Source organism: Vicia villosa, linkage group LG4 (genome assembly GCF_029867415.1).
Source record: "Vicia villosa cultivar HV-30 ecotype Madison, WI linkage group LG4, Vvil1.0, whole genome shotgun sequence".
Lineage (NCBI taxonomy): Eukaryota > Viridiplantae > Streptophyta > Magnoliopsida > Fabales > Fabaceae > Vicia > Vicia villosa.
The window spans coordinates 133,728,873-133,741,883 of NC_081183.1; the positions used below are offsets into that span (position 1 = coordinate 133,728,873).

Genomic DNA, 13,011 nt, shown 5'->3' on the forward strand with positions numbered 1-13,011 from the left:
TGTAATCAGCTTGCCTCACTATCATTAGCAAGCAAAATTTGTAAAGTCGGATAGAGTAGCAACAACTTGACTTTAAAAAGTCACACCCTTCTAATTTTGCAATAGTAACTCCAAAGAGTAGCAGGGCCTGACAAAATGTCGCACAAAACCAAACCAAACACAAATAGAAGACAACATAGAACAACGGTTTTTTAAGCAAATAAACATATTTGGATTCATAAACTATTGGTAAATATTGAACCTTAGATTGCTTGACTTTATACATAACCAGTTCCAAGGGGTTTGTTTCACATCCTCAACCAACTTTCCTATATTGATGACTTTTTTGTTGTAAATCTTATCGTTCCTTGCATGCCATGTAATCCAAATGGAAGTAGTCTAAATAATCCTCATTTTTACATCATTATCTTTGCATCTTCCAAAGCCCACCAGGGTCACATTTTAGTCTCCAAATCCATTTACCTAAGAGAGAAATTAAAAGTCCTCGAGTTTTTAATACCTAATCCTCCCTCTTCAATTAGACTCAACACCTTATTCCAATTAACCCAATTAATTTTCCTTTCCTCCCAATTTCTTCCCTAAAAGAATTATTTGAACATAGACTCTAAAACTAATATTATACCTTACGGTGCCTTGAAAAAGAAAGGAAGTATACTAGTAATGAAGTAAGGACTGATTTAGTAAGCACAACTCGACTTTCAATTGAAAGTTGTGAATTACTCCAACCCGACAATCTAGACTTAACATAATCAAGCATTGGCTTCCACGTCTCCTTTCTTCTCGGATTTGCGTCGATAGGGAACCCGAGATACTTGAACATGGCATCACCAACCTTGTATTTCAGAATGTTTGATGCCTTAGTCATAGTTGATAGATGTTTATACATATCATCCTGTTATTATGGTAGTTGACTTTCAAACCCGACATAACTTTGAACAATGTCAAATTTGCCTTCATATTTTGAATATTTTCCCAACTCTGACCCTTAATGATTATTGTGTCGTCAGCATACTGTAGGTGTTGGTTATATGATCCCCGCCCTTGTAAAACTTATAACCAATGAACTTCCCTACTTAATAAATTTTCCCATCAACGCCTTCAACTACTATAAGGAATAAGAATGGAGACAATGGATTGCCCTGTCTCAAACCACGACATATTAATAACTTTCTTTCTTAAACTCGTGATGACTAACATAGAGACAAATGTTGATTTTAAGCATGTCGCTATCCAAAAAAATTATTTTTCAAAAAACTCCATATTCCACGTACGCATTCCTCTTCGATTCTCTAATTAGTGGTGCAATAAAAATGGATCACTGTTTTAATCGAGAAACTATTATCTAATCTTAAAATTATTTGTTTGTCAATTTCGATTGACATTTTAATTATTTTTAAGAGTAATCAAACTTTAAAATAGAAAAATGGTAAATTTAATACAAGTAATATAATACTTTTTACATTGAAAACATATAACTAAATTTGTTTAGTGAAGAATTAATTGTTAATAATTTAAGAGAAAATGAGTGATGCACTGATAATGTAAAATAATTTTATACTGTCAATCAATCACGACCATATATCCCGTTAAGTTGGACAGTAATTTTTAAATTACTAATATGACGTGGCTGAATGATATATTTCTATTGAATAACAGTGTAAAATTATTTTACTTTTAACTCATAATTTAATGAGATTAATTACTATGCACTGTCAGTGTAAAATTTTTTACACAGAATCATAACCACCCACTAATACGAATTAATAAATAATTAAATTAAAATAAAATATAATTTACAATCCAACGTTCATTATTCATTGACGGTGTAAAACTTCTTTACACTGTCACTGCATTCTAATTAAATTCTAATTTAATTATTTTTTAATATCTTTCTCTCCTTGTTTCAATTTACATTATATATATATATATATATATATATATATATATATATATATATATATATATATATATATATATATATATATATATATATATATATATATATATATATATAAAAATTATTATAACATTTTCTTATAATATTTTTTTTTTCCAAAAATCATTTGATACTCTTCATATTTTAATCCCTCGTGTAAAATAAGCTACTCCCTCCGAAAGTATCTCCGCAACTATAGGGATACAGAAGTAATCTCCCTTAACCAATTTGAAAACTTCATTCAGTTTCACAAAACCTTCTAGATACATCCCTCGTGTGGCCGCGTAAGTCTTCAACTCAACTTGGTGAGTTTTAAATTCTCTTCCTCTATTCTTTTTATTACCACCTCAACAAATTACACAATAAATAATAAATCATTAATTAAATTAAAAAATCAATTTATATATATATATATATATATATATATATATATATATATATATATATATATATATATTCTTAAATATTTACTATGTAAAAAAATTAAAATTAAAAATATATATATATATATATATATTTTATACTGTCAACCAATGACCATCATAAATTAGAACAAGTCATATTGAAAATTTAAAAATACTTGTATTACATGACAAAACATTATATTTTAATTGAATGATACACTGTCAATGTATAATCATTAAAAAATAAAACAATTAAAAATAAATAAAAGAATGTCGCGGGTTTTATTTCATAAACCCGCGTCATAATATAACAACGAACTCGCGTCTCTGCGTCTGAAATCTCTTTGTATATGATGTATATAAGGTGAAAAGTTAAAACTTAAAATCCTTTGTTTGACACTATCACTTCACATAGTGACAAAACTTTGTTTATTGGTGGACTCACAAGTCGTGACCTACATCTTAACGACGTCGTTTCTTCAACCCGCCATCGCCGGAAGCAATCAACAATGTCGGTTTCTGGTGGCGCTGTCATCGTCGGCCGTCGTAACACCCGCCATCACGTCGAGAATCGTTTTTACTGCCCGCCCGCCCTGCGAAAACAGAGACAACAGCAGGAGGAGCAGGAAGAGCAGGAATTAGCGTTGATTGAGAATAACAGACCTTGTTCCTCTTCTGATAACTCCGTTTCTTCTTCACTTGAGACAATATGTGAAGCCTCCAATTTGTGTAAATTCATGGAACATACCACTCCTTTTGTTCCCGCTCAATACAGGCCCATGGTAAAGTTAAACTTCGATTTTCAATTTTCATGCTTTGATGATCAATTTTCTGTGAAATGTTTGGAATTTCAATCAAATTGATGTTTTGTTTATAATTTTTATAGAAAAATGTTATTTTTTTAAGGATTCAAACTCTGAATTTGGTTTATGAATTGATTTCATAGACTAATGTTAGTTAGTTATTTGTTATGTTAGTTTTTAGGGTTTGAACTTTGTGTTAGGTTTATGTAAGTAATGTGTATAGACAAATGTTAGTAAGATGGTAGTTATGTCAATTTTCATGATTCAATCATGTTTAAACCGACTTCAATGTCTCTTTGCCCATCAATGGAGTTACTTGTTTAGACTATTTTGGTTGATGACTTAATGTGATCATGAATTCAATTGATTATTAGAATGTGGCTTACTTTGAAACTATCCACTTAATTGAGTTAATAGTGCAAAGAAATTGTATACTATGGTTATTTGCACTATAGCACTCTGAGAAACACAAAGTGTCAATGTGGGTGTCGCGTTTTTGGTGTTCGTGCTTCATAGGTTATTTGAAACTATTTCTAAGGCGGTGTTAGTTTTTTCTTTGTTGGGCTAATTTCTGTATAAACAAACAGAGAAGTAAGAGGAGGTTGAAGACAATGGAGACAGAATTGCAACCATACTTTGTGCTTGGGGACTTGTGGGAATCTTTTAAGGAGTGGAGTGCATATGGAGCTGGTGTTCCATTGGTGCTGTCTGGTAACGAATCTGTTACACAGTATTACAATGTCTCCTTGTCTGCTATTCAGCTTTATATTGATCCATCTAAATCTTCTGTGCGGTTAAGGTTAGTGCTTTCTTCACTGAGAAATGCTTTTTCTGCTTTTGCCTTTTCGATGATTGACTCAGTTCCTTTGATGCAACGTTCTGATGTATTGTTATCATTGCTACATTTGGGTTAACATTTGAAATTTTAAAATATACACATAGATGATTTGGAACCAAATGAATATATGTGAATTTTCAAGAGTAAACCAAACACATTCTATGTTGATGGCTTGTTATTGATTCAGAATGAGATTGTTCTCTATAATATTTTATGAAGCTTTTCTGTTTTAGCCTTCGATAAGTTGCTGGAAAGTCAGATGTTCTTCTGCTTGTGTGCTGTGTAAATGTGGTTCAAATTAAACAATTCAAAACTTGAGGTTTATACTTTATACTTGCTAGTCTTTTGCTGCCAGTATAAACTATAGCATTTAGAAGAAGGATCTTAGAAGCTATGAAGCACTAACACATACACAAACACGGGACATGACATAGACACTGTTAATAACTTGAGAAAATGAAAATAAATGAATATTACCACATTTTTCGATATCATATTGGTGTTGGACACCGGCGCACTATGGACACGTGTTCAGTATGAAGTGTGAGTACTACGTAGCTCAGAAGTGAGATCTTAAAGGACATTACTTTTATATTTACCAGAGCCTCCACTGATTTGAACTTACTAGACTATCCATAGACTAAATATTGTCGGCCACTCATGTCATGTTGATTAGAGCATACTATTGCATTATGTGATGCTTTTGTTAGCGAGTTCTCCTCAGTTGTACACATACATAGAGAATTGGTCCTCTTATCTAACCTGCAAGGTTGTATTGTATGGCTTATATACTACTAAACATGTTTTGGTTAAAGTGTGAAACTTTTTTAAACTAGCAACACTAAATTCAACAATTATATCTAATGTGTACAGATTGCTGATATAATTCGTAGGTCACATCAACTGTTAATAAATTTTTCACCAGCTTTAACCTATATCTTTGTAATGAAAACTAAATCATATAGACGCTGGTAGCTTTTAATATGTAGTAATTTATCATTTTTTGTTTTCTGTTTTTATCCTTTTCTTAAACTGATAGGGCCATATCCTAGCCTTTTCTGTGCACTAGTTCTCCGATTTGACTAAGTTACAAGACTTAGCGAACCATGTTTTTAGTGCATCTATACAATAGATTCATTCCCTTTTCCATCATGTTACAGGAAACCTGGTAAGGAGAGTGATTCCGAATCTGCTAGAGATACAAGCAGTGATGGAAGCAGTGGCTATCGCCATGAAATAGGAGCCAGGAGTGTAGTTAATGGCATTTCGAACCTGCCTAACTTTTCCGATGCAAACAATCATGGTTTGGAAAGAGTTTCACTAGGAAGTAAACCTGACGCATGTCCATCAAGTGATGAGAACGGAAGCTGCGGTGCTCTTGGTCAGCTTGCATTCGAATACTTTGAGCGTGATATACCTTATAATCGTGAACCATTATCAGATAAGGCAAGACCATTATCCTTTGGTTCAATCCCATTTTGAGATTATGCTGCTTTCTGATCTTGACAAACATTCATAATTTTTGCCTCAGATTCACGATCTCGCTGAACGATTTCCTCAGTTGAAGACATACCGGAGCTGTGATCTTTCACCTTCAAGCTGGGTTTCATTTGCTTGGTATGTTTGTCATATACTTTTAATTAGGATGTTGTTATAATGAACACAGCAGTGTTGTTAATTTCAGATTGCAGAACATAGTGATTTTTTCCAATTTCGCTATGATTCAATGCTATACCACTATTTTACCACAGTTTGGTAAAACTTTGTACTAAATCACATAATGCGGAACAATAGTGATTTGCTAAAATGCCGCGGCGCTATAACGCTAATTTTCTATTTGACAACAGACACGTGATAATAATAACTAATCTAACATGATTTGGTCCTTCTTATGTTATGAAGGTATCCAATATATAGAATACCTGTCGGCCCCACGCTACAGGACCTGAGCGCTTGCTTCATCACCTTCCATTCCCTGTCTACAGCTTCACAGAGTATGTCTTACTGTCCTTTTTTTTTTTGTCTATAATATTATCCGGGAGTATATGTAAGGATGTCACTTATAACAGTGTTATTTGAATCAGGTCTAACTACCATAAATTGTTCGAAAGATAGGGACATAACACCCAAGCTATCACTACCAATATTTGGCCTTGCCTTTCAAAAGTTCGATGTTTCTGTCTGGGATCCGGAAGGGGATTTTGAAGGTCAGAAAGCCAATTCTCTGCTGCGAGCTGCTCACAACTGGATTAGGCAGTTGCAAGTTTGCCACCCTGATTTCAAATACTTTACTACCCATTATGCATATTTGTAGATGAGCAGAGTTTTATTTAATAAACTGAAGCAAGCAAGTCCCAGGTTTTGAAGTCTCACCCGGTAAACCGCTATTTTCTTTGCAAGGACCACTTTAAAGTGTTCTCATAAAACCAAATTAAAAGAGTCTACTCTTCGGTTTTCAGAAAATGCAAGGTTATTTAACAAACAGTTTCTGCTTTTCTTTAGAAAAAGTGAAATTGTCTCTGGAAAATGTATATTTCACATGTCACTTTGTGCCTAGTTTTGTACAGACAATGAGCAACATTCTAATTTTCAGTTTGCTCATCCTTATTGTGAGAAGTATTTATCCTACAGATTGAATTCCAGTACTACTGGTTTATTCCTGATAGGCTAAATCAATGGATATTGAATTATTAGAATATTCTGATTGTTTCTATTTTACAATCAGCAGTAATTAATACTGTTATTCGTTTGGTTAGAATAGAAAGTGATAGTTAAGGTAAAATCTTCTTTGAAAATATTTGCTAGTGAATGCTCTTATATTATGATGCATAGTTATGATAATCAATTTGGTTTTATGTCTGAAAGGTGGAAAATGAAAATGATTTATCTAATGCGACATGTAGTGGAGAGGTATCACTTTAGAGAGATTTTGTTGAAAATCTTGGAGAAGAAAGCAGTTAGAACTGTCTATATTTGAGATATCCAAAATATTTATGTGGGGTCTCTACTAGTGTGAGGACACATAGTGGAGAGAATCAACCATAAGTCCTTAGTTTGTTACTTTAGTTTTGGATGCATTTAACAAACACATCTTAGAGCTAGCATTGAGATGTATATTTTTTATAGATAATATAATTTTACTAGAAGAGTCGATGGAGGAATTAAATGAGAAGTTTGAAACTTGGAGATTAGCCTTAGAAGTGTATGACTTTCATATAAGCATAACTAGGACGAACTACACGTATCGTAAGTTTATTAAAAAGAGAAATATTTCTGGTCTAGAGTTGAAAGTTGGAAATGATATCATATCAATGGTCTGGTTATGTGGTTTAAATATTTTGGATATATAGTACAAAACGACGGAGTAATAGAATGAGATGTAAAGCATCAAATTCAAATTGCATTGTTAGAATGGAGGATAATTTCATGGATTTTATGTGACACGAAAGTACTATTCAAATTGAAGAGAAAATTTTATTTGACTATCGTTAGACAAGCGATGATGTATGAGAAGAAATGTTGGGCGATAAAGAACTAATATAAACATAAAATAAATGTATTAGATCTTAGGATATTGTGTTGCATGTGGTAAACTATATGAGGTAAAAAGAGGATTTTAGGATAAGACCTATGGTAAAAAAAAGACATGTAATTCGGTTGTAAGGAAAATATATCTGATGTAAGGTAGTCAAATAACTGGTAGACGAAGACGTAGAAAAATTATAAGGAAAATTATTAGAAAAAATCTTGAGATTATCAAGTTGGATAAAAATATATTGTTATATATAATATTATGGTATAGTTTGATCTATATAGCCAAGTGCACTTAGTTGGATAAGACTATTCAATTTTCGATATTGTATAGTATAAGATTATACATTAAAAACTTAAATAATATACATCAAAAATATAAAATTATATGTTGAATCAATTTTTTTTTTTGAATCATAATCAATTTGTTTATTTAATGTGGTTTATATAGTGGTGTTATTAATTTTACATGTAGGTGAATTGATTAAACATAGGTAAGCGGGATTATATTCATGAATAAAATGATTGTATTTTTTGTAACAATGTTCTCTTAATATGTTTTATGTGTTTTTTATTTGTGAAACTTTATTTTCACACTATAAGGGTGTGAGAATTGTCTTTATTTATTTTTTTGGTCATTTTGAGTTGGAGAATTATCACATTGACTTTTTTTTTTTTTTGGCTTTATACCACCGGTTTAGTCTGGTTCCGGGGCGAGTTCTGGCATCAAGTGGTTTCATCCCCCTCCCGATCGCAGTTGCGGGGGATTGAACCGTGGTTCTCCCTACCAAGTCCAGCGCCAATGATATAAAATGAATTAGGACATCCAATTTATGAATCATTTTATTTAAAAAATGTTCAACATTCAATTTTTTTTATGTGAGATTCACCCTCACACTGGACATAGTACTCCACTACTTTAAAAGTACATAATGTAGAGGTCATATTTAAAATGTGAGATTCACCCTCAGACTTGATATAGTACTCCACTATTTTAAAGTACATAATGTAGAGATCATATATTTAGGGATAGTTTGAAGATGAAGTCATGTATTGGCTTGTAGTCTTAAAGATTCTTGTAACTTGTAAGAATTTCTGTCATGCATACTTAGAATTGCTCAAGCATACTACTGAGTAGATTCACAAGAAAACTTTACCATACAATGAAAATCAAACTAAACCATTCTATCCACTAAAGATTCTAATGTCTCTATTTTTTTCTCTCAACCCACAATAACTTTACTTTAGTGATCAATAGAGATAGATGGAATCATACCTCTCTAATAATTTTTATTTACTATGTACCTTCTAAATTCTAAAATTGCTCTCAATTTGTAATCTCACTCTTTAGTATTTTCTCACTCTGTTTTAAGCAAACCAGAGATAACATCATGATTCAAATCATGTCTAAAAGATTGATTTGAATCAACCTATGCGAAAAATTAGAAACAAACTTTTACCACATTCTTTGAATTATCCATACTCAGATTTTGAAACATATTCACCACACAACAGAAGACTTTTTTTGATGCATGCTTCATCAGGGTTCAGTTTAATCTTGGCCAGGAAAATATAACAGAGAAGGTGGGGTTTCAGAGTAAGGGTGAGAATGTAACAAAATGAGAGAACATTAGCAAAATTAAACAAGTTAACAGGATATACTACTGTGTACAACCATTAGTAGATAAAAGCATATGAAAGGACTAACAAAAGATACATTCATTACATATTTACTCAAAAAAAGGTATCTTCATCTTTGCATCATATTAACATAACTACAGATATTTGACTACAAACATTGTTTTTAGGGACTAGAATAAGTCTTAAGAAATTTCTTATTTCGTTAACTTCTTTATGTTATCAATTATGTAAGTCTAGTGAAGCAACTCGAATAAAGGGTCCATGTTATTTGATGGACCTATCAAAAGATACATTCATTACATATTTACTCGAAAAAGGTATCTTCATATTTGCATTATATTAACATAACTACAGATACATTCGTTACATATTTATCCGATCTAGCATCTAGCTACTGCCACTCTGTAACACTCGAGCAAACTCCTCCTTCGCGATCAGCGCCTGCTCATATTATAATATACCAGCTACAATAGAAGTCATAAATCATCATCAAGAATGGTGGACATCAGAAGCCCTTGCACAAAATTTAACCTTCGGGTTTTCTCTAATCGGTCCTCATCTGACATCTGTACTTGTTCAGGTTTTCTGTAACCATACGCCATTGTCAGTTCAAGTCATATGAAAACAAGACATTACTCTAAATGTCAGTGTTTCATCATTTACTTATTTGATACCAAAAATTGAAACACATATACATACGCTATTGTCCGTTCAAGTCGTATGAAAACAAGGCATTACTGTAAATGTCAGTGTTTCATCATTCACTTATTTGATACAAAAATTTGAACCACATAAGAGTTTAGTATCTATATACTGATGATGTAAATACGTTCTATCATGTAATATATCATGTAATCGGTAAGATTTAAAACATAACATTATGATATAACAAGATAGTATGAAGTTATGACTTATTATATCCTATAAAAATTACAACTTAGCATTCATTTCTAAAACAGAGGAAATCTTAATCCAACAATATATCCACATTCTTACCTTTCCACAAGAGTATCTTTTGAGCTATCTTTTACTGGGGAAGCTTCAATGGAAGAACTATATTGCTCACTCACAGCTTCATTGCCTAAAACTGGGTTAAAAATAAATGATGACAACAGAGTATCGGATTCGGAATTGGATGAAGAACCTCCAAGAAGAGAATGCAATGCTCCTTCCCTCAACTCTTTTCTAAATAATGCTGAGTTGGAAACTCCTTTCCTCACTATCCTCCTTTTTCGCGGCACGTAAACTTTAGGTTATGGAAAACTTTTAAGTCTCAAAGCAATTCAATTAAAGATTTACACTCACCAAACACAGTGACTTGTTAAAAAAAATTAATATTTAAACTCAATTGATAGAACAGAAGACAGCACAAGAAAATACCATCTAACAATGCTGAAATAACAACATTTCTAAGCAGCTAAACATTCATTTACGGCTTGAAACTTCAACACTTAAAATTAAATTTCTTTTTTGGGAATACAATAACATATGGACATTGAAAATTCAAATTTCCTCCAAAACATATATCAATGGCACATCAATCAAATCGATAAAGAATCAAAACAAAAGAAAAACAAGAACAAGAACAAAGAAACAAACTTTCAAAAAGGATATTTTGAAAAACTTCGAATGCTGCGTCGTAATATGTCCAACAAGATCCATTCCCACCTTTTCCCCACAAGCAGGACAAACCTGAAAAGTACAACCAACGCTATCAATAACCGCCATCATCATCAGCATACAAAACCAAAAACAAAGAAACACCTATCACAATCAAGACTAACAAAAACATGCCTCAAGAAATCTACAAGGTATCCACTGCAAAATTGTCATTCTGAGCACCAAACAACAAGTCATTTTGAGCACCAAACAAGAATCGGCAGAACACAAAAGAAAAATAGTGTTATCTCTTCAGCACAAAACTAGAACTCGGAGAAGAAGAACTACACAAACATTGCAGAATGTTATTTAACATAAAAAATCAGAAATGATACTAGCAGAAATGAAACCCAACTAACTAACTAACTAACTTAACTGTCATGTAACTAACTAACTAACTAACTAACTAACTAACCAAGCAACTTATCAACTCCAATAACAAAACAAAAAAACATTCAACACTCAACACTCGACACAAACTCAAAACAACGTTGTAACAAAATCTATATACGATTCTTCAAATTACTAGATACACATTTATTATAATTCTTCCACCAAAATTAAACACATCTAAATAAAAAAGAGTACTTTATGAACATTCATAGACTCATTAAATGCACTAAATGTAAAAAGTTAAAAATTCAATTTTTTTTGTAGATACACATACCCCAGTGTTGGCTTGGAGAGGATGTTCCTCGTCAATGTGGCAACAGAGAGAAACGACGTCGTAATCTTCAGCGCAGAAAGGGCAAAGATACTCCGCTCGTAAATCATCGCCGCCAGGTTCAGCGTCGTCGTTTCCGCCGAGAAACAGATCTGAAAACACCAAACCGGAACATCAAGAAGAAAATCTCAATAATAATGAAAATGAAAATTGGAAAAAAGTGATGTACTAACCGGATCGAGAATAGTAGCGGCGTGAGGAGTTGGAGAGACGGGATGAGATCCATGAATCGGAGTCCATTTTGGGGGAAATTGAAATTGAAATTAGAATCGAAGATGAACCCTAAATTGAAAAAGGGGATAGAGAGTGTTGTAGATAGATAACAGTGTTTGTGTCTGTGAATGTGTTGTTTTGTTGTGTTTTGTTCTGTGAAGTGTTGTGAATTTCACGGAGAAAGAAATGGCCATGTGGAAGGTATTTTGATAATACCCGAAATACCCTTCGCTGTTAACTAACTTTTCCGGCTGTTCATTTTTGCACGCGGCTATTATTAAAATATTTCTCCCTTTCATGTGGTGAGGTAGGCAAAGAGCTCTTATAGCTCAGTTGGTTAGAGCATCCGTTTAGTAAGCGGGAGGTCTTGAGTTCAACTCTCAATGAGAGCATTTTGTCATTTTTCTTAGTATTTTCAATGAGTTATTTTGGTATGGGTTTAAGGTATGGATGGCCCAAGGTTTAGTTAGAAGATAGAACGGGCCTCAAGTTCAGCCCAACATAAAAGTATCAAAATATATATATTTTTGAATTAAGTACATTCTTTTATAACAATAATTGTAAAAACAAATGATTTGAATAATATTTTCAAAATGTTAGTCACGTGTAAACTGTAAACTATGTTTGATTTAAGATTACAGTGTCATTTTCTTAAGTCTGCTCTTAAAATATTTCTATGGTTATTTTCATGGCAAGACTTCATTGATGAATATGTCAATAAATTATATTAAATTTATACTAAATAAAATTGAAAAATAATGTCATAACGATGACTTTTGTGGGCAAAATTTAATAAAGCAACCTATAAAGTAAAGATAAAGAAAATATGAAATTTGGATAATCTTATTTTAAATTTTTAAATATAAATGTATTTTTGGTTCACCATTTTCACACATTATTTTAAATTTTGTCCAAATTGAAAAGTGATTTTTGCACTGATTTTGTTATCTGTTTTCAATTTGTTTTTATCCATTTAATTCTTTATTTTTATCTCTTTTTTATGTGGGGTTGTTTGTTTTCTCTATCTTTATACACAAAAAAGTGTCTCGGACGAAAGAGAATTTGAGAGGAGCAAAATGCATTAAAATTCGAAAAAAATAAATCTTCTCCATACAAAATTCAGGGGCCTGCTACGAATGGTCGTAGCACAGTTTACGGGTCGTAGTAACCCATGAGGCACCTCCATACAAAAGACTAGAGGCTTGCTACGGGTGGTCGTAGTGCATGCTACAGCCCGTAATAGGTTGGCGGTTACAATTTCT

General features: G+C 32.3%; 2 protein-coding genes and 1 non-coding gene across 3 annotated transcripts; 2 read left to right on the forward strand and 1 right to left on the reverse strand.

The window, feature by feature from the left end:
- The first annotated feature begins 2,718 nt into the window (after nt 1-2,718).
- Nucleotides 2,719-6,763, forward strand: LOC131595246 (uncharacterized). The gene is made up of 6 exons (XM_058867549.1): nt 2,719-3,122; nt 3,731-3,942; nt 5,142-5,427; nt 5,513-5,598; nt 5,884-5,975; nt 6,066-6,763. Exons 1-6 carry the CDS (start codon nt 2,850-2,852, stop codon nt 6,293-6,295), a joined length of 1,179 nt encoding a protein of 392 aa, XP_058723532.1. The 5' UTR covers nt 2,719-2,849; the 3' UTR covers nt 6,296-6,763.
- A 2,572-nt stretch (nt 6,764-9,335) lies between these two features.
- Nucleotides 9,336-11,920, reverse strand: LOC131595248 (protein DEHYDRATION-INDUCED 19 homolog 4-like). The gene is made up of 5 exons (XM_058867550.1): nt 11,710-11,920; nt 11,480-11,628; nt 10,768-10,845; nt 10,150-10,394; nt 9,336-9,738 (listed from the first exon to the last, which is right to left on the reverse strand). Exons 1-5 carry the CDS (start codon nt 11,774-11,776, stop codon nt 9,630-9,632), a joined length of 648 nt encoding a protein of 215 aa, XP_058723533.1. The 5' UTR covers nt 11,777-11,920; the 3' UTR covers nt 9,336-9,629.
- Nucleotides 11,921-12,067: 147 nt separating this feature from the next.
- On the forward strand, nt 12,068-12,141 carry TRNAT-AGU (transfer RNA threonine (anticodon AGU)). The gene has a single exon. It is a non-coding gene; the product is annotated as a tRNA-Thr (tRNA).
- Nucleotides 12,142-13,011: the final 870 nt, after the last annotated feature.